The sequence below is a fragment of the Cervus canadensis genome, chromosome 2, assembly GCF_019320065.1.
Source record: "Cervus canadensis isolate Bull #8, Minnesota chromosome 2, ASM1932006v1, whole genome shotgun sequence".
NCBI lineage: Eukaryota > Metazoa > Chordata > Mammalia > Artiodactyla > Cervidae > Cervus > Cervus canadensis.
This window is the reverse complement of record NC_057387.1, coordinates 70,411,390-70,434,377: the sequence shown is the minus strand read 5'-3', so window position 1 is coordinate 70,434,377 and position 22,988 is coordinate 70,411,390. Positions and strand designations below refer to the sequence as shown.

The window sequence follows — 22,988 nt, the reverse complement described above, 5'->3', positions numbered from 1 at the left end:
CCAGTAGTCATGTACGGGTGTGAGAGTTGGACCATAATGAAAGCTGAGCACCGAAGAATTGATGCTTTTGAACTGTGGTATTGGAAAAGACCCTTGAGAATCTCTTGGACTGCAAGGAGATCCAACCAGTCCATCCTAAAGGAAATCAGTCCTGCATATTCATTGGAAGGACTGTTGCTGAAGCTGAAGCTCCCATACTTTGGCCACCTGATGTGAAGAACTGACTCACTGAAAAAGACTCTGATGCTGGACAAGATTGAAGGCAGGAGGAGAAGGGGATGACAGGATATGCTTGTTGGAGGCCACCACCAACTCAATGGATATTGGTTTGAGCAAGCTCTGAGAGCTGGTGATTCTGGGAAGCCTGGTGTGCTGCCGTCCATGGGGTCACAAAGAGTCGGACATGACTGGACAAGTGAACTGAACTGGAGAAAGCATATGGAGGATTGAAATTTAAACTGTTGGTGGCCGGATGGAACGTAAACAATACTTCTGCCCTTATGTTTAGTGAAAGAACTGAATTTCTTTTTTTCTTTAAGCTTTTATTATTGAGATTCTAAATGTGTCAAGCACTTTGTGCAAAGTATCTCGTTTACTCCTTAGGACCACCCTGCATGTTAACATGATGCTAATGAGAAACTGAAGCTAAGACAAGTCAAGTGACTTAACAAAGGTCATACAAAATGGTAGAGTTGAAACTTATTAGAAATGAATATTTTTATGTTCTTGAGGGCAATTTTTATGCCTAGAAAAGAACTACTGAAGGTTATTGTGGTGCAAAATTAGTATTCAACTCACTTGAAACCCTTGTTTTTCTTAAGCTTATATGTTTATAAATTTTTTTAATCTATCCATAAATCTACTAAGTTTATAATTGTTTTGAAGGAAGACTTTACAACCTAATTAAATTCCTTGAACATTTAGCCACATTTATTAATGTCACATATTTTTACTTCCTTTCTTAAGTACCTTAATCACATGACTTAACACACTTCCTAAGAACTTAAGTAATTCTTATAAATCAAATAAATTAAATTTACAGATCTGGTGAACATTAAATTCTCCTAAATGTTTCAAGTAAGATTTCAATCTGAAATTACAGGTCTAAAGCAATGATTCAATACTCATTTTAACTTGAAACTGCAAAGTTGACTTGTTATTCTAATGAGCCTAATTTTTATAAATAGCACAAATAATTAAAATTCAAAATAAGCACAGATTCTTAAATGCAGATATTTTAACACTGATTTTTACATTTTGATTTTTTATACATAATACTAAATTATACCATCATTAAAAGATAAAGGCAGTGTTACATCATTCCATATAATTTTGATGTTACTTTCCTAAGTAATTCTTGGAGTTGCCTTCTGGCTTGCGAAGGTTTCTTAAAAATCAGAACTGCTACATGTAAAATAGCTAGTGGGAACTTGCTATAAACACAGGAAGCTGAGCTCATTGCTCTGTGATGACCTAGAGGGGTGGGATGAGGCAGGGGGAGAAGAGTCACGAGGCAGGGAATATATGTACAGTAATGACTGATTCATCTCATTGGACAGCAGAAACTAACACAATATAGTAAAGCAATTATAATCCAGCTAAACACACACACATGCAAAACAAAAATTACCAACCAGACATGACTGGACCTTTATCAGCAATGCCTTTGGGACACAATGAGCCCTATTTCCCTTGGTCCCCACTCTTGTAGGTAAACAACCTTCTGAAATAACATCCAAGACTTCTGCCCCACTCCTGGTATTTGTGACTTGTATAATCCTTTCTCCTTGAGTGTAGGTAGAACTGTGTGAATAAGATGGTCCATCACGTCTGTGAATGCTGTATTATATGGCAAAAGGAATTTCCCAGATGTAATACATTTCCAGTGGTAGTGAATTTGAGTTAATCAAATGGGAAAAAGTTTCCTGAGTGGGCCTGGTCTAATCAGGTGAGCCTTAAAAGAGATAAGAATATATACTACCGTATGTGAAATAGATCGCCAGTCCAGGTTCGATGCATGAGGCAGGGCGCTCAGGGCCAGTGCACTGGGATGACCCTGAGGGATGGATGGGAGGGAGGTGGGGGGGTGGTTCAGGATGGGGAACACATATACACCCATCCCATGGCTGATTCATGTCAGTGTATGGCAAAACCACTACAATATTATAAAGTAATTAACCTCCAATTAAAATAAATTAATTAATTTTTTTAAAAAAGAGGTAAGAAGCAATGAGGGTCCCTCCTGCTGGCTTTGGAAGAGGCCATGCCTCAGTGCTGCTCCAGCCTCAGATGAGATTGTAGCCCTGGATGGCATCTTGATTTCAGTCTGAGGAGACCCTAAGCAGAAGCTCCAGCTAACCCACACCCAGGTTCCTCCACAGGAATGGTGAGGTAATAAATTTGTGTGGTTGTAAGTTGCTAAGATTCTAATGATAAAAAGCTAATACACTCCCCAACTGGGAATGGTCTCATCACCTGTGTCCTTCAAATTCAAGTTGTATATATCTAATGCTTCTGTCCCCTTACAGAGATCTGGCTCCCTCTGCCCCCCTCCTCCCCTCCCCCCCAGCTGCTATATCTCTTGATAGAATTTTGCTTACAATTTGCTAGGTGAGATATCTATATGCCTTATTACCTACAGAAGTGCCACCAAATATCTAAGTTCCTGTTGATAGGAACTTGAGGGAGATCTTCTCTATTTGTTATATTCTTACTGTATTTGACTACAAATCTTCTAGATAGTCGAATGACATCCCATTGAATTCTATGTATCTTTCATCATTTTGTCTAGCTTTTTCCTGAAAACACGAGAGTCCAAATCTATCTGGTTCTAGAGTCAGACTTTCTATTAGTGCCTTTAACAAGGAAATAGCTTAGTTTTTATGATGAGTCTTGAGTGCTGAAATGTCCTGCTATAGTCCCTGTGACTCTGAAAGCATTCTAAAATTCCTCTGGCTTGTGCTTCTCTGAAGCAATAATAATTATATTCTAACATCATCACTCACTCAGTACATCAAAAAATGCCATACACTTTCTATCAAATCATTCTTGTTATTCTGTGTCTTTACTTACTAAGCTTTTCTTTTAATGAAACAAAATAATAATTGATTCATGAATGTACATAGTACTCAGACATATGAAGAGTAAAAGATAAAATTCCTGTTTGATGAGACTTTATGATCTAATTGGAATCAAGATATAAATGCAAAAAATTTAATAACTTTGTATGCAAAGTAAGTAATACATATTAAGTGATATGACTGGTCCAAACAATTAAGCGGAGGTACAGGTGAGGGTGGGGCTTCCCTGGTGGCTCAGTGGTAAAGAATCTGCCTGCACTGCAGGAGATGTGGGTTTGATTCCTGGGTGGGGATGATTACCCTAGAGAAGGAAATGGCAACCCACTCCAGTATTCTTGCCAGGGAAATCCCATGGACAGAGGAGCCTGGTGGGTTACAGTCCATGGGGTCACAAAAGAGTAGGACACGACTTAGCAACTGAACAACAACCCTCTTCTTCACATTTACATTCTAGCTGAGAAGGCAAAGCATAAATATGAGGGTGCATGCTATAATAATTCTCTTGCAATGGTATGTACAACATGCAATGCAAAACAAGGGAAAGATTGTGCTGGTGATAAGGATGGGTGGAAATAAGTGATGAGGGAGACTTCAAAGAGGTGACATTTCTGCTGAGCCTGATAGTAAAAATAACATTGTCTTTTTGTTAACCATTTCCTAGATGCCAAAACTACCCCAAGCATTTTACACTACTGAACCTCATATAATCATAACAGCAGCTTTGTTTAATATGACAACAGTGGTGAGCAATTCCCAAAGAGGACACTGGGATCATCCTACCACAGAGCATCACCTCCTCCCCTACCATTCCAGTCAAAGCTGTTCTCATCCCTCAAACTTCTGCAGAAGCCTTTTAACTGGTCTGTCTGCTTCTGCCATTGCTTTATACCCAGTCTTTCTGTGAGCTTTTAAAAACACAAATCAGATAATGAAAGCACTGTAAACAAACTTTCCAACAGATTCCCCTCTCACTTGTGTTAAAACCCAAGGTTCTTAGCATACATTCAAGATCCTACATAATTTTTCCCTCACTCTTCTGGGATACCATTTCCTACCACTCTTGGATCTGACACCCAACACCATCTTTCCCCTTCTTGGCTGCGTGTCAAATATAACAGGAATGCTCTTTGTTCATCCCTTTGCCTGGAATGCCATCTCCCAGATATCTGCAAGCATCACTCCCTCCTTCATTCAGGTTTTTGCCCGATGCCATCTTATCAGAAAAACCTTCCTCGACCAGCCAGTGGAAAACACAACCCTCTCTCCTCTCCATGACTGTGGCACTCTGTGTCCTAACCTAGCTTGGTTTTTCGTCATGACATGTATCACACATTTTTTCCCAACTAGTCTCCCCCGACTAGAATAAATGCCTCGTGAGGGCAAGAATTTTTGCACTGCTTTTTTTTTTTTTTAAAAAAACTCTATTCCCAATGTACAGCACAAAGCCTGGCACACATTACAGGCTCAACAAATATTGCTGAATTTATTAATTCATTAATGACTGAAATGACTTCACAAGGTCACACTCTGGGTATATGGGAGAGCTGGTCCTTGGATCCCGGTCTGTCTAACCCCAGAGTCCAAGTTCTTAAACACCTCTTACTACTAAGGAAGAAGAGCAAGCATGCTTTAACACTGGAGAAAGCTGGAGCACAGTGGTGTGAGAATGAGGGTCCTGCAGATGAGACTAAGAAGATAGTTTGGGACAGATAATGAAGAATCCAAAAGTCTTAGGAAAATAGCTTACAATTTTGCCACTGGGTGCAAGCAGAAGGCTTGCAGCATGGTGTTAAGTGCCCTGAAATGCTAGTGGTGAGAGCTTAGGACCACCTGGAATGGGGAAAGGACATTCATATAAACCCTAAAAGCACTTCAGATCTTTCTTCTTTTCCCTTAGAATTCTACAGAGCAGTGCAATCTAAAAGTGGAAAATTTAGTAAATATATTTCTTCCTAGTTTTTCACATATGACTTGGTATGGATTTCTATTTGCTAAAGCTTCAGGTGATGGTTGACTTTGACCCCTAAGCCCTTTTGCTGATCATTCTGCGTGTAGTGGGTCATAATTATCATAATTCTTTCAAACCAAATGGATATTTTGTCCTTGCTAAGAAGCATCTTTTGTTTTTCTTTGCTGGTGGGGTAGATGAGGGGAAGAGGAGTCTCACATTTCTAAATCCATGCTTTCTGATATTTCTTATGCTGGGGAAGTAGCTACGGTTGGCTTCCTTTCAGTTCAGTTCTAGTTCCTCTATGTGAGATTTGTTTATTGCTCTTGAAACTTATTTTCCAGTGAAAGTGAAAGTCCTTCAGTCATTTGTGACCCCATGGACTACATAGTCCATGGAATTCTCCAGGCCTGAAAACTGGAGTAGGTAGCCTTTCCCTTCTCCAGGGGATCTTCCCAACCGAGGGATTGAACCCAGGTCTCCCGTATTGCAGACGGATTCTTTACCAGCTGAGCCACAAGGGAAGCCCATTTTCCAGTGAAACCCCTAAATAATTTCTCTCTGTTTTAAATTTTGCAACTCCTTGATGCCTTCTCTATGATGCTTTAGAGAAAGTAAAGCAGATTTAAAAAATCAGTTTTACATGTGAGACGCCTGATTTTCATCAGCTATCATTTTCTAGCTGGGTGGTTATGCTGTTTCCTAATATGCCAACACTCATATTCAAACACAAACTGTAGACGAGTATGTATAAGAGCAGAGAAATATTTTCTTTCTTCCATTATGTTTGGATGTAAGATTCTATTTAGAACTCTCTGAGGAAGAAAAAATAAAAAAGGATGGGAAAAAACAGTTTCATGGGGGTTTAATCCTGCCTGGAAAGCAATGAAGCAGCAACGCTGTCTCCATCTCTCTTTCCTTTTGGTGGTAATCAAAGCACGCAGTTGTGGGTGTTGACGCTTTGAAAATCAGCAGAGCTGTAACATGTACTCTGGCTAGCAGTACCCTGGCCTTTCTCCAAGCTGATTTTTTTGTGAGACAGAGAACACCCTCAACAAGCCCGCTGATGGAGCAGAAAAAAGCAGCAGGAGTGACTGTATTGCCTGAGACATCTGGTGGGCATGAAAGGTACCAGGAGATTATCTTTTCCCGTCTCAGGCAGATCCAAAGCCTCTGAAAACCCACGATTTAAAGGATGAATAATAGATGCTAGAGAGAACCACAGGGAGGGGTAGGGAAGCTCAGGAATAGCAAATGTACCTACATCAATCCTCATATTCCATTCATCCTCCCAGGCTTTTAAATTCACCTGAGACGCTGGGAAAGAGATGTGAGCTATTCTGTAATGAGAAAGTAGACCTTGACTTGTGTATTTGGGAACTTTTTCCTTTTTTTAATGGAAAGACAATGTGGAACATGAGATATAGCAGGGCTGTTAGCTATCCATGCACTTGTGCAAAGGAGGAAAAAATCTTTCTTCACTTCACTAGGGATCCTCCCCTCACTTCTCCCTGGCACCCTTGTGCTGTGATCAACGTGCATACAATTTGCAGCTGCCCTGGGTTAGAGAGGGTCGCCATGCACTGCAAGAGTTTGGAAGGTTTGTTAGAAGATACAGTGCTTGAGAGCTGCTGGCTTTATCTGGTGTTAAAGAAGCCTTCCCTTCTTTTCATGTCACCTTAGTGTAATTTACATGCTGCTGACCTATTCCAGCTAGGTCTACGCTAAATCGCCCTTTTGCATCTTAACCTCCCCTAAATCTAAATCCAGTTCACCAAGAGAATCTCCACTTAAGATTGTGCTCCATCTTGTCAGTTTATACTTTATTTGTGTTCAGTTAATAATGAATATAGTTATTTTATTCCTCTGCTGGACAAGTTTAGTTTGACGATGCAAAAGCAATTATTTTAATTTTTTTATTTATATATAAAGATTAACATGGCACATATTCAGAAAAAGTTAAATTACTGAAAGAAAAGTAAAACAAGAATTATGATGCCAGCTGAACAATGTATCAGTGTTCAGAATAGATTTATATTCTCGACTAGTAGAGAAGTCTTTGCATAAAGTTTATGCCCTATGGTTTTTGTTTTTTTTTTTTCCCTATGGTTTTCTTCTTGAAGTAATTTGTTAAATGGTTTCTGATGTGATATCTTAGTAGAAGCTTGAGCTGAGAAGGAAAATGTGAGATCATTAACTCCTCTTGAAAGCCCCATGTGTCTGCAAGGACTACTTGTCCCTTCCCTTGGGTCAGTTTGCTTTCTTTACTATTAAGAGCCACCTTCCATTTTACTTTATTAATACCATTGCTGTTTTCCTGTCCTTCATCCCCAATGTCACTCTTGACCTTTACTGTGGGACTTATTTAACTGAAGTTGTTATACATCAAACAATCAGGAATCCTTCTCCATCTCTTTAAGAAACTTCATTTGGTGTTTTCATGTTCCACCATTTCTTTTTATTTGTTTGTTTATTTTTTCTTTATTTTATTTGTTTATAATTTTACTGCAGTATGGTTGACTTATAATGTTGTGTAGTTTCGGGTATACTGCTGAGTCAATCAGTTATACTTACATATATTCACTCTCTTTTTTTCTAAGATTCTTTTCCCTTTTAGGCCAACACAGAGTATTGAGTAGAGTTCCCTGTGCTATACAGTAGATTTTTGTTATCTACTTGACATATAGTAGTGTGTATACGTCAATCCCAATCTCCCAAATTATCCCTTCCCCTCTAAGGCCCTGGTAAGCATAAGTTTGTTTTCTATATCCGTGACTCTGCTTCTGTTTTGTAAATAAGTTCATACCTTTTTTTTTTTTTTAAGACTTGTATCTTTTTTTAAGATTCCACATTTAAGTAATGTCATATGATATTTGTCTTTCTGTCTGACTTGCTTCATTCAATATGACAATCTCTAGGTCCATCTGTGTTGCAGCAAAAGGGGATTATTTTATTCTTTATATGGCTGAGTAATATTCCACTGTATATATGTGCCACATTTTCTTTACCCATTTCTCTGTTGTTGGACATTTAAGTTGCTTCCATGCTCTGGCCGCTGTAAATAGTGCTGTAGTGAACACTGGGGTGCATGCATCTTTTCACCTTATGGTTTTCTCTGGGTATATGCCCAGGAGTGGGATTGCTGGGTCATATGATAGTTCTATGTTTAGTTTCTTAAGGAACCTCCATATTGTTTTCCATAGTGGCCATACCAATTTATATTCCCACGTATAGTGTAGGAGGGGTCCTTTTCTCCACACCCACTTCAGCATGTATTGTTTATAGATTTTTTTGATAATGGTGATTCTGACCTATGTGAGGTAATACCTCATTGTAGTTTTGATTTGCATTTCTTTAATAATTAGTGATATTGAACAGCTTTTCATGTGATTATGGCCATCTCTATGTCTTCTTTGAAGAAATGTCTGTTTAGATATTCTGCCCATTTTTTTTTTTTTCTAATAAGACTAAATTTATTCAATACCCTAGTAAAAGTTTTGATTATAAGTATCCAACAGTATAAAAAGTACAAAACAGATTTGTAGATTTCTAATATATTAATACAAAGTGCATGACTACATACAGTACATCCTACAGGCAAAGAGAGGTGGAAGGGGGAAAGAAGACTGTGGTTGAGGTCTAGTAATAAATAAATAAATACAGAAGTAGAGATGATCCATATTATAGTATATTCTACCACCAATACTGCAGCCAAAATGTACAAAAAAAATTTCAAAATAACTCAGGAGGAAGATGATAATGGTTGGGGTTCTTGTAATACACCTCAAAGTCTGTGGGAGCACTGACCCAACTCACTGTGTAGTCTGTGCATATGGTGGCTTGTAGTTTTTTCCAAAGGAAGAAATATAAAATTTTAAGTTTTGATTAAAAACTATAAAACTATAGGGTGCCCATAAAAAGTGGCTCACTCTCTTGCTACGTATACTATCCAATCTTTAAAATCCAGTTTTAAAAATAAGCACTGAGTCATGTTTTACCAGGGAGGCTAACGATACTTCCTCATTATGAAAACGGGTGATATATTTTTCCTGTACTTTTAGAAAAGAGGCAATAGATAGTACTTTGGTTTGGGTTCAAGTAAAAGGCTTTTAATGAAGGTTTTAGAATGGAAAAGCTCCACATTTAGGCTGTATCATCTAACACCTCAATGTTCAGAAAGCCTGACTAAAAGAAGCCAAACCAAAACCAACCCACTCAGCATTAACACACACCTCTTTTCTTTTAGTAGAATTTTAATATAGAATGAAAAAAAAAACAAAAAAACAAACCCAAAACCCTAACAGGTTAAAACAAGTCAAACAACCATTCTACACAGATAAAACCTTCACAAAGGTCAACTGAAGTAATCCAGAGCTAAAACTGAATTGTGCAGATTTTTCAGTGAAGTCACCAGTCACGTAACATAAATTATTTACACACTTGCAAGCCCTCTAAGAACTGTGCCCCAAGAAGCATTAACCTTTGTTGTTTTCGTGTGCCATCCTAAAGACTTGCACATTGTTATTTTTCAGATAATCTAACATTTTTAATAGAGAATGTTCTCTACCAAGTGGTAATGCTTTGGTACTATTCATATAGGATTGCTTCTCCTAAAGACTTGACATTTCCCCAAGAGGAACTTTGATTCTGCTTTAAGTTTTGATTCTGCTTTTTAAGTTTCATATAAATTAAAATCTGTATCAAATATCAATATGGAGGGAGGTGACACAGGATGCAACATATACAGTCAGGTTACCTCTGCCTATTTAGAAATTGCTCCTTCAAGATATTCGCACCAGAGAGCTGTCTGTCCCGCTTAATATTCAGTAGTACAGGTTTGAATCACCAGAACCTTGGCAAGACCTTAATATTTCAGTTATTAACAACTACCTCTAGGGGCAAGTCCATGTTTACTGAGTTATGACAAATTTATTATAATGAAGGAAAACAAGTGTAGCCAGCCATCTTAAAAAATGCCCCAACCACTGCTTCTCAAAATAGAAAGACTAAAACTACATACGTTTATCATACAACAAATCCCATCTCTGTCCCCTGAAAATTCCCCTAATTTCATTCATTAGAAGGGGATTTTTAAAAAAGACTTAAAGAGCACTTTACAGCAGCATTCAGCTTTCCTATGAAATACTCAGCATCTTAAATATTATGTACACTTCTTTTTTATCTCTTAGTAAGCTTCACTGGCTTCAGAGTTTGTGGAACTGGAGGAAAAATAACCCATTCAAAACTATTCTACAAATCCATCTTTTTGGCAGAATAGCAGGTATCCAAATTAAAAATAGGAGGGTCATTTTGTTGCTTTGTTTTCCAAAATTTAAATCATTTTTGCTCCCCGTCTACATAAAGCTTAGTCACCACTCCTGAGTGGAGATGGGCAGAGGCTCTGGCCCCTGCTCCTCCGGCTTCTCAGCAGCTGCTTTCTTATTGCTGCAGCAAGGCTTGAATAGATGTGTGTCGATGAGGACTTCCCCAAAACGGCCTTTATAGATAATGCCACAGCATATTTTCTGTCTTTTCCAGTATGTGAGATCTAAAAAGGAAAACACTGGCGTTCTGTTGGAGCCAGAAGCCATCTCTGTATCTGAGCCATCATCTGACTGGTTACTGTAACAGGGAGACTGAGCTGGAGAGGCACTTGAGGTTGTACTGTGAGCATCAGAATTGTGGCGTTTAAATTCCTTCTGCAGTTTACTGATCTGGTTACTTTTTATCCTGTTTCCAGATAGAGTTTTCACTTTCTTTGGTTTCAGTGTAGTCTTTAGACTGGGTCCTGCCCTTGCATCTACCACATGATTCCAGTTTTTTTTTTGATCCTGCTGGCAATTTCTTCCATCTTTTCACAAGCAGGACACAGGCATTACAGATATCTCCTGAACGAGTCTCATGTAACCCAAAACAGCTCTGGAAATCCTTTTCATAGCGTTTACTGTCAGTGAACCGAGAACTGGAGGATTTAGCTCTGCAAATGCAGCAGCCCTCTGTACTTCGGTACATCTTTGGCTTGTGAAAACCAAACATCTTTTCTTCTGGGCAATAGCCTTCCAAAAGCAGCCGTTTCACGCGCAATAACGATCCCGAGGGGCGCAGTGCACGCTAAGTCAACCCCCCCTTCAATCGCTCCCTCCTCCTCAACAGCCTTGTCTAGAAAGATTGTCTCCTGCAGTTCTGCAGTTGCTACCGCTGGCGGGGAAGGTGTAGATTCCGCTTTCCCTCTGCGCACGCGCGGCTCCCCTGCCCATTTTTTTTGATTGGGTTATTTTATTTTATTTTTTTTTCCTTTCTTATTTTGATATTGAGTTGCATAACTGTTTGTATGTTTTGGAGATTAATCCCTTGTTGGTTTCCTCATCCACCATTTCAGCTCAATTCAACAATTATTTCCTGATGGAAAATTATAGACCATGAGGGAAAGCCCTTGGGGCACAAAGTCAAAGGAAACAAATGTAGACCCTGAATTCAGTGAGCATTCGGTGGACAATGGCAAGAGTGGTAATGATAACTGGCATTGTTATTCTTCAACACTCACTTGAAGGCACTCTGTGTGCATTTTCTCTTTTAACCCTTACCAATGACAACCCCTTGACATGGGCATTCTTGTTATCATCTTACCAATGAGAACACTGAGGCTTATAGAGGATAAACAGTTTTCTTATGATCAGAAAGCCAATAAGTCGTAGACTTGAGATTTGAAATGATCCCCTGATCAATCTTCTAACTTCTACAAAATAGTTGAAGATAAAAGAAGTAGACATAAAAACAACTGTCACACAAATATTGCCCCATTATTTCATGTTACCATTCACCTTGAGTGCCATCCTTTTCAAACTCCTTATTATCTTGCTAAATGATACTGTCATCTAATTATCTGCCAGAGTCCAGCTTATCATTTCCTAGCCATTTATGCCATTTTACCAATTTTATCACTTAAATATCCATCCTCCCAGACAAGTATTTTTTTTCTTACTGTAACAGCCAGCTCTCCTTCTCAAACATGGCCTTCCCTGACCTGATCTCCACGTTGCTACAAAATAAAATGGCTTTATTGTGTTCCTAGTCATAATCTTTCAATCGCTCATCTTAAGACAAAGTTCAAACTCAAGCCCTATTACTTTCTTTAAATACAAGCTATCCTCTCTGGAACCTGCTTCTTTGAGGCAATGAGTTCTACTCATCTTGCAAAGCTCCCGTTTATCTTCTCCAGGAGGGGCTTCTGCAATTCACTTTTTACCAGGTTGGATTAGGAGATGAGAATTCTTGTATAGCTGGCAATGCCACTGTGGTACCCCACTTACCCCACTCCATCTTTTTCTATTTCTGACCTTAGATCATGAGTTTCTAGCAGGCGTGGACTATCGTTCATCACACAGGCACTCAACTAACAATCATTTAATGAAAGAATAAAGGAACAATAATCCAAAATTATTTCTATCTGATTTTGCTATGCATTTCTTGTATTCCTATTTGATATAAACACACTCACTGGGCTTCCCTGGTGGCTCAGATGATAAAGAATCTGCCTGCAATGCAGAAGACCTGGGTTTGATCCCTGGGTCAGGAAGATTCGTTGGAGAAGGGAATGGCTACCCACTCCAGTATTCTTGCCTAGAGAATCCCATGGATAGTGGAGCCTAGTGGGCTACAGTCCATGAGGTCGGAAGAGTCAGACACAACTGAATGACTAACACTTTGACCTGTTACTAGAGATGTCGACCTTAGACTGACAGTTATTAATAACTATTGATAAAACAGCCAGAAACATTTCAGTGAATTTTAAAGGCTTAACTAGCCCTGCTCCTTTCCTCCCTCCTTCACTGTTACCTTTTGTAGAGATTTTCTCTTTCTCTCTCACTCTAACTGATAAAAGTGAATCGCCCCTGGCAGTCCAGTGGCTAGGACTCTGTGCTTTCACTGCAGGGGATCCAGGTTCAATCCTGCATGCCTAGTGGTGTGGCCATAAAAAAATTAAAATAAAATAAAAATACATTAAAAAAAGAAAAAAAAAAACCTTTCAGTTTTAAAATATGTTGACATTGAATGATGTCTGTGACTGTTAGAGGAAGGCTAGTCAGAGCCATGTTATATCCATTTGTGGTTTTAGACCAGACGCTCTCTAAGGCTGGAACTGTGTTCTTGATCCATTTTGCTTGTTTTAGAGCTTGCCGACTTGCATAACATTCTTTTTCTCTAACAACAACAATCATAAAAATAGCAGTCTTTCTTGCAATCTTACTCATAGCCTAAGGAAGGGAAGATTGCAAAAATTATTCCAATGTAAGATCATCAGGGGAGATCCCAAAAGGTCCTAACAATGCTTAGCAAATGCTTTATATAATTTGGAGATCTGAGTAAAAGAGCCATGTTCTGTGAGTCTTAGACAAGAGCGTTTGAAGTTGCATTTAAAAGCGGGATTGCAACAAATCAACAAAATCTTCGCTATGAAATCTCACATAAGTGGGTAGAGCAAATCCAAACTGGCCTGAGCAATGTTGAATAGGCCAGCAATTTATTTCTGTATAATCAATCTATGAATAAGTATTTTGGATCACTAACTATATGACCTCTAGTGTGAAGTACATAGAGTTGATAAAGTAGAACCTGGAGGTTCAGGGGAAAAAAGACTGGAAGCAAACAGACCTGCATTTCAATCCTGATCTGTCACTTATTAGCTGTAGCCTTGAGGCCTATCAATGAACTGCTCTAAGACTGTGTTTCCTCATCTGTACAATGGTGATAATAACTCTACCTCACAGGTTTGTTCTGGGATTTACACAAGATATTCACAGTGCTCAGCTCAGAGTAAGGGCTTAGTAGGTGGTAGCTGTCACCTGCTGACATCTATTTAATGAGCCTTAGCATCAAGGACCATTCATCTCAAATGAGAAGTACACCGCAGAAAACTGCTACAAGAGAAAGTACATCTCTAATGTTCTGTGTAATCATACAAATAACACCAGGCCCTCCAAGGATAAACACAACCTTGCCTTCTGTCTTCCTCCACCACTAATTGCGACCTTCACTGAAGCAAGAACCTTCAGATAACTTAATATCATACCCACAACAGATCTTAAAATATATATTAAATAATATTTCATTGATGTGCTTTCTGTGGTTAGGTGATTGGCTCCTAGAAAGCAGAAACAAGGTCTACTTTTTTTTTTTCATGCTTGATGACTACTGAGTACAACTTTGAATTAAACTAAGGATAAAACAAAACAGCTCAAACTGAATCTAGTTTATTAGCTCCAAGATCATTGTCTTCTTCAGGTAGGATGAGAGAAGGTACTTTTACGTATCAGGCACTGTATACTTATGTTACCAAACTTAATTTTAGAATAATCCCCGTGAAGTAGATATTGGTTTCCCCACAGTATGGAGGAGACTGAGGCTTGGAGCCATGCAGGCCTTTCTAAAGTCATGAACCTGAGTAAGTGGCAGTGTGTGATCTAATCTAGAACAGGCTGATGCCTTCTCCTAGGGCCACTACCTCTTGTTTCAGCTCTAGGACTATGACGTAGAGAAGGATATGGGAACAGAAACATCTGGGAATTGTGGTGGAGGGTCTGGGAATGTGCCAGGAATTGTAGTGGAGGGTCTTGTTTACTCTGCTGTGCTCAGTCATTCAATCATGTCTGACTCTTTGAGATTTCATGGACTGTAGCCTGACAGGCTCCTCTGTCCATGGAATTTTCCAAGCAAGAAAACTGGAGTGGATTGCCATTTCCTACTGCAGGGGAACTTTCTGACCCAGGGATCCAATCCGGGTCTCTTGCATCTCCCACACTGGCAGGCAGATTCTTTATCTCTGCACCACCTGGGAAGCCCTTTTTACTCTGCTAAGTATACAGATACCCTGTAATACTGTGACTTCCTGATGAGGCAAACTCACCAGATCTTTCACCAACATCTGGCTTACCCAGTTAGGCAACGAGATCATAGAGAGAAATCATTATATTATATAGAATCCAGGTCCCTGAGTTCATATGTCAGTGTTCATGGAGGAATGTGAGATGCCTTATATATGACTAAGAAGTCTTCCTTGAAGAATCAGGACTTTTCCGTGAATGGGTGAGATTTTATCATACAAGTTGTTCAAATAAGTCAGGAAAAATGCCTTTGAAAACTGCTGCCAAGGTGAAATTCTCCAAATGTTCCAGTCAGAAGTGCATTTAGTGCTAGGAAGAAAGGCAACTGAGAGAGTGAATTTGTCGGTAGCTCCCCTGATATTTTAATCGCATCTTCTACATTCTCCAAATCCTATTTAACATTTTATTCAGTTCAACAATTTTATTCTTCAAATAAAAATTTTTAATTCACTTGTAACAGTAAAATCAAAGCACATATTTTGCCCTATTCTAAAATGAAATTACAAATGCCAAGAAGCACATTTTGCTTCTGGTTAGAATGGAAAGTAACCTTTTGAAGGACCTGATAAATTTTATTTCTTATGTAGTTTTGTGATAATCACCAGTTTAACCATGTTAAATACCAAATAGCATTTTGATCCTACAAGTCTGCCAGAAAACTACATTCAACTCCCAGTCTTTTAGATGACCTTGAATAACTTGACATGTTGCAGTATCCTTCTGGTTGTTTGATATGAAGAATATTTGGTTATTTTTTTAATCTTATTGAAGGCAAACATCATTTCTTTCAAAAAATGTGTTCCATAATTGCTCAGCTCAGAAAGAAATTTCATTTTTTGGAGTGCTATCATGAACCACAATTTCTGCAGTATTTGGGTCAAGCTTCATCTTTAGGCAAAAGTACATTATTAATAAATTTACTGTCTGCTTCTTGAAAGCCCGCTCTGTATCCCACTCCCCTCCTCACCAAAGATACTTTAATCTTTTCAAGAGTCTTCAGTAGATGTTGCTAATTTCAGTTTATAAATGATGAAACTGAGATTTAAGGAGAGTAAATATTGTGGCCTCATTTATGCAACTAAAAAGTGACATAGATGAGGTCAAACCACCTAGTCCAATCTTTTCACCTGCAGTTTGACTCTCTTAACATTTCTTTATTTTTTCTTTCTTTAAAGATTTTCTCTTCACATTTCAACTCTGAATTTTGCACAGCACTAAGAGTGAAGGGATAGAATTCTGAAAAAGAAATGACAAATAGGAGAAATTATATATAAAAAAAGGTAAGCCATGAACTTTACCCATCCTTTTCTTTTTTCTTAAAACTACTTGACAGTCTACAGTCTATCCTCTGTTTATGTGCAGGGCTTTCTGAGTAGGTCAACTACTGGTCATGAATATCGACAATCCACAGTTAATGTGATTAGTATTCTGTAGGTTCCAGCAAGCTTGTAAATAAGAGAAAGGGGGAGGGGTCTCAGAATTCAAGTGGTTGCTTATGATCAATCATTGCCTTTGAATAGTGGTTAGTTCTCCTATAAAACTTCAAAGTTGTTCATTCAAGATCTAATGAAAGGGGTGGTTAACATCACTTTGTTAAACCAAGCAAGGAGATGCAAAGCTGTAATTTGGATTTCAGATACTACAAAGATGTGTTAGAATGCTCCGCAGGGGCAGTGAGAGTTTATAAAAACAAATTTCTGTTTCACAGAAACAGCCCATAGCATACTTGAGGAAGAAAATACAAACAGGAAACCAACCAGGTCTCACATCATCTCAGGTGAAGTGTGAACAGTGTACCACTTGAGAGTTTGTTTCATTTGCATGTAAGAGCTGTAGTTTCAAAGCTCAGGTTGAGGTGGTTGCAAAGCAGGTCTCAGCAGTATTCAAGCAGTTGTACTCAACAAAATGCACCAAAGAAACCCTTTCCACAGATCCCTGCCCACCTGTGTCAAAGTCCCCATCAACCCAGGGAGCAATAGGAAGTAGAAGCCGCACAGTCCATGTACTCCTGTTGGTTGATGTAAGGTTGCAGCTACTCTTTCAGGGAAAGGCTGCCCTTTGTGGTGAGTTAATAAGATTCCTAAAAATTTGGGGGTTAAATTATCTTCATTCTGAAATAGTGATGATAACAGACTTCAGGGTTTTTTTTCTGAATGTCCTTACATAACTGAATTACGAGTTGGCCATTGTTATCAGTTGAATTTAGTCCCTCCAAAAGATGTTGAAGCCCTAATCCCCAGCACCTGTGAATGGCATCTTATTTGGCAACAGAGACTTTGCAGAGCAATACTGAATACTCATTGAAAGGACTGATGCTGAAGCTGAAGATCCAATACTTCGGCCATCTGATGTGAAGAGCTGACTCATTGGGAAAGACCCTGATGCTGGGAAAGATTGAAGGCAGGAAGAGAAGAGGACGACAGAGGCTGGATGGCATCATTGACTCAATGGACATGAGTTTGGGCAGACTCTGGGAGATAGTGGAGGACAAAGAAGCCTGGCATGCTGTACTCCATGGGGTTGCAAAGAGTCAGACACAACTTAATGACTGGACAACAACAACTTTGCAGATGATGGAGTTAAAATGAAGGCATTGGGGGAGGAGTGGTGTTTATATGACAGCGTCCTTATAAAAGGGGGAAATTTGGACACAGACAGACACATACAAAGGGAAGAAGAGGTGAAGAGACAAGAGAATGCCATCTCTAAGCCAGTGAATGCCAAAGATTGCCATCAAACCCCAGAAGCTAAGAGACAGACATGGAACAGATTCTGTCTCACAAACCTCATAAGGAACCCAATATGCTGACATCTTGATCTCAGACTTTTAGCTTTCAGAGCTGAGAGACAATAAATTCTCGTTATTTAAGCCTCCTAGTTTGTGGTAATTTGTTAGAGTAGCCCTGGCAAACTAATACGGCCACCCTAGGCCAATTCTATATTTTTGTTTCTATTTTGTTTTGCTTTATGAAATTTTACTAGATCTTAAAAGTGCCAAGTCTTAGAATCCTTAAACTAGATGAAATTATGTCCTATTTTATACTGTAAAATATCTTATCTAAGTTTTCTGATAAGTCATCAGGGTCCCTATAGGATTGGAGCCTTCCAGATTCGCCTCAAAGGTAGAGAATAAACAGGAGCAATACTTAGGTGTTTTGGAGCCAAACCTAGAAAGCATCTCACTTTTACTTGAAATTCCAAATATGGATTCTGGATTTCTTTCCATGTAGTTAGAGTAGAAGTAAAACTCTAGGTGCTCCTGGTATAGAATATAAGGATCAAATGCTTTTCTATCCATGGAGCTGGTGATTCTCAGAAGGTTGAGGATAGGTGCCCAAAGACTGTGGAATACCTCTTCCTTTTTCTGTTTGATTCATCACAGAGTCCTCATCCCTCATGGGTCTTGGGAACTCTTACTCTTTTCCTTTCTCCTCCTAGGGAAGGTACACAAGAGGACATTATGGACAGTGAGTTATCTTTTAGCAGATCATGCTTAAATCCACTGGTGAGTGCCACATTTCCATTCCTTCTAGATGGACTTGAAAAAAAATCTCACCTGAAATTCACCCATTTATTTATTCATGTGTTTATTCAATGAATAATTAAAAAAAAAAAGGAGACCCAGGGACCCATTGTCACAAAATGACTCTATAAATTATATGTGTCAAGAATCTTAAACTTCATTTTATAGATGGGAACACTTTGCTGTTGTTGTTCAGTCACTCAGTCATGTCTGACTCTGTGTGACCTCATGGACTGCACCATGCCAGGCTTCCTTCACCAAATCCTGGAGCTTGCTCAAACTCATGTCTATTGAGTCAGTGATGCCAACCAAGCATCTCCTCCTCTGTTGTCCCCTTCTCCTCCTGCCTTCAATCTTTCCCATCATCAGGGTCTCTTCTAATGAGTCAACTCATCACATCAGGTGGCCAAAATATTGGAATTTAAGCTTCAGCATTAGTCCTTCCAATGAATATTCAGGATTGATTTCCTTTAGGATTGACTGGTTTGATTTCCTTGCAGTCCAAGGGACTCTCAAGAGTCTTCTCGAACACCGTGGTTCAAAAGCATCAATACTTCAACCCTTGGCCTTCTTTATGGTCCAACTCTAACATCCATATATGACTATTGGAGGACCTTTGGACTCAGATAATTGAACTTGTCCATTTCCATAGCTGATAAATCCACCTGCTTGACCTTCTGTATGACTCCCATGTCTCTGTCTCATGTCTCCTCCATATTAAACCTGCCTGTCCATAAAACCCACCAAATGGGTGTATATACAGCATAGTATCATAAGACATTCCCCCATTCAGAAACTCATTTCTCCTAGTCCCTCTATGTCTCCAATCAAAGTCCATCACCTCACCAAAACCTGCTTTAAAACTAACTTGGTCCAAGAAGATGCCCAGATGTCCAAGTTCCTGTCTTTACTCAGTCAACTCTTCAACACTTAGATTTTAAATGGTATAACTTGTTTGTGTTTTTTTGATATCAGTGTGTTTATGTATTTGATTTTTATCTTCCTGAAAGATGATCAGCTCTTCAAATAAAGATACTGTATCTCCTAGTTTCTAGTCTTAACCTTGCTGCTAAGAAGTTGTACAATCTTGGTTATGCCATTTAATCTATTTGTTCCCCATGTCCTCACTGATATAAAAAGGGGGCAATGGGAAAGCTGTGTATGCACATATCTTACCCTACCTAATAGTATATATTTAGTGTTTCCCAAGCATCTCAAGCTCTGGGAAGTGCCTAGGTGAGGCTTGTGGTGAGGCTTCTTCATGTGAGGGCTACTCTGGTCTTATCAAAGCAGAGCCCCCCACATCCCTGCTAGGCAACCTGGGCCAATCCTACTGAGTGTGGACCCAGGCAACCCACACTGTTGCCCAGCTTGGTCTTCCTATTTTTCTCCTCTCCCTTTCACTTAACTTACAGTCATAAATAGGGCTCCACACCAAGATGTAGATTCTTCTCCACATCCTCTTCACTTTTACAGTTATCATTCTTTCTTCATAAAATACTTTTATACTTCTGGACACCTTGGTCAATTCCTACTCTTCTAAGACTTGGTCATTCCTCACCTCCCCAGTGAAGCCTCTCCTCATGACTAGTTTGCCATTGAAGTCTATGCAACTGCTATAGCTTGCTCAGATATTTTCCTCTCTGCTTATGAACTGCATCATGTAAAAAGAACCTAGTATAGTGGTTATGAGTATAGGGTCTTGGTTTCAGACTGCCTAGGTTTATAATCATCACTGTGCCAATTACTGTGCTTCCCAGGTGGGGCTAGTGGTAAACAACCTGCTTGCCAGAGCAGGAAATGCAAGAGGCATGGGTTTGATCCCTGGGTCCTGAAGATCCCTTGGAAGAAGAAATGGCAAACCACTCCAGTATTTTTGCCTGGAAAACCCCATGGACAGAGGAGCCTGGCAGGCTAGAGTCCCTGGGGCTGCAAAGAGTCAGACTTATATGCCATTTACTAGCTATATGCCTTAGACAAATAATTTCTCCGTGCCTCTGTTCCCTTATCTCTCAAATGAGCATAGTAATAATACTGATCTTCTTGAGTGTTTTTGAGGATGGAATGCATGGAGGCACATAGAATAGTGAACATATTATAGAGTTAACACTATATAATAATACCATCTCATGTTTCTTTTTTTCCTCTGGGATTTCAAATAAGGAGAGAACTATGCTGTTACATCAGAACAAAGTCTTAAGATTTCTCTTTTATTCTGTCTTCTATCTCTCCTTTCTTCTTCCACTTTCCATCCAAGCTTACTCTCTCTCCTTGAAATGTCTGAAGTAATAATGTTCTCCTATACCTCAGCCTGACACTTGAAGAATGCTTCAAGAATTGGACCAATCCTGTATAAAAGGACAGGGTAAGTTTGTTACTGGAAAAAGTAAAAAACATGAAATATGTGAAAATTCACTGGGAAGAATTTGGCCCAGTAAGAACATGTGAATTCATTCAAGGAATATTTGTTAAACACCTGCTCTGTAACTAACATGTGCTGCCCAATGCTGGGAATACAGTCCTTGCCTTCACGTGTTTACTGTTTAGTGAGGGATACAGATAAGTATACCTACAATTGGGATGCAATGTGAGTAGTTGCAATAAAGGGAGGGAACCAGTTGCTTTGGTAACATACAATGCGTATAACTCACTCCAGGAACTGGAGAAGATTTCCTAAAGGAAATGGCACCCAGGCTGAGCCTCAGGGGAAGAGTTTCCCAGGCTAATCACATAGGCAGAGGCCTGGAGCAACTGTACTTAGAGCAACTGCAAATTCTGAGAGGTTGAGGGGTAGGAAGAGATGAGCACAGGCCAGATTATGAAAGGATTTTATGCTCCTGCCTGGAAATTACCCTGCAGGCAATGGGGAGCTCTTTAAGAACTTTAGGCAGGAAATGAATATAGTGAGATCTGGGTTTATACTAGCACTAGTGTGAAGGATCAGTTGGACTGCAGTAGAAACAGCATTATGCAGGGTTATTACAATAACTGTTGTAAGAAAAAATGCTGAAAACCTGAACCACTAAGAGATGAAAATGAAAAGACAAGAAAAGAGAAGGCAAGGGTGAAAAAATAACCTGGGAGAGAAAATATATAAAGTTCCCACCAGATATTTGGGGACTGTAATTGTACTATGTCTTTTAGTGAATCATTATTAGACTCTTTCTAACATTTCAGCAGACTTTCTAGATACCGTGACTGTGATGGGAGGAATTTTGATATATCCGGAGTGATCTTTGAGAAGTAAGGACTTTGAGAACACGTCTCAGTGGTTGCAGTCTTACCCATGGAGGTGCAGCATTGGGTTTCAAAAGGACCCCTAAAGCTACCAGTTTTCTCCTTAATTTTCTTTAGCATGTTTCTTTAGATACAAACTCTGTTTCAGGTTAAATTTAATTTTATTTCTTACTCTACAGACTTCTGTCTCTATTTCTCTGCTAGATCACTGCCAAATCCCAAGCTCCTATCATGGACAGTAAATATTTCCTTCTCTGTGGGCAAACAAGTTGGGGAGTGGAGGGGGAATGGCATTGTTCTCTGCTATGTATACAACAAGCTTGACCTTGAATGGCGGCTTTGCATTCCCATTCTGCATGTCAGCTGCGTTTACTGGGAGCCAATTATTCTAACTGATGGCCCTGAGTGATGGAAAATGTGGATTGAATCATCAGAGACTGTTTGAATATGCTTTTATAACTTTTTGCTGATAATTTTATATTATAACTGTAGATAAGTGATGAACTGAGGGAGGAAAGAGACTGTGAACACAATATGTGAAGCATTTCTTTTAAGATCCTATTTGTTTCCTGTCTGAAGTGAGACAGGAAATGTAATGCATTCAGTTTGGTGCATACATTAACAGGATAATTGTCTTTCAGCTCTGTATTTCAATTTTCAGGCCATAAAGAAGAAGTGAGAGATGGAAGCACAGCCTTCTACAGTGGACCACTGCCTTATGAAACTGTGTATACTCTATGAAGAATGTCAAGTTTGTACTGGGAAGTGATCATAATGCATGAATCCACTTATCTTAAACTTCTCCAAGCCCAAGAGATAACGTGGTGAGGTCCTGAACTTGATTGTGTTGATGTTTGACTATTGGAAGTTAGACTAACGGGAGCAAACAGGGAGGTGAGCTTAGACACAGTGTAGGGTATATACTAGGAACTAATAGTCTCGTGAAACTCAAATGGACTCCTCTTGAGAAAAGCACTGACATGTGATGAGACTGATGCCCAGGTCTCTGGGAAAACAGTTACAAAACAAAACTGAGAGAAAAGGCCCTGTAATCTCCTGGGCAATACCTGGACAACTCACTCTGGGCTTTAGAGGCTTACGTACTGTAATTGAAACTTGGGACACTGGCAGATGATGACTTCTGAAGACTGCTTTTACAGTGTGGTAGGTAGCCTTCTATTTTGTTACTCAAATCCCCATAGACCTAAACAGACTTTAAATTCCCAAAGTAAGCCTGGGAGAGCTTAAGAAAATGCATGATCATCTGTATTTTTTTCATATGGAAGCATTTCACACAAAACAAGAATTGTGAAATGCAT

General features: G+C 39.2%; 1 protein-coding gene and 1 pseudogene across 3 annotated transcripts in view; both read right to left on the bottom strand.

Moving 5' to 3' along the window:
- PTGER3 (prostaglandin E receptor 3) overlaps positions 1-22,988 on the bottom strand; it is a 250,471-nt gene that overhangs the window by 46,463 nt on the left and 181,020 nt on the right. The window contains exon 3 of one of the 3 annotated variants that reach the window (XM_043460977.1): positions 18,308-18,343. The exons of the other annotated variants lie outside the window; for them this stretch is intronic. Within the exon in view, the coding sequence (XP_043316912.1) occupies positions 18,323-18,343 (21 nt within the window). The 3' untranslated portion in view covers positions 18,308-18,322. Of the gene's footprint in view, positions 1-18,307; positions 18,344-22,988 lie in introns of those variants that run through there. 3 annotated transcript variants of the gene reach the window in all.
- LOC122436831 lies at positions 10,360-11,106 on the bottom strand (annotated as a pseudogene).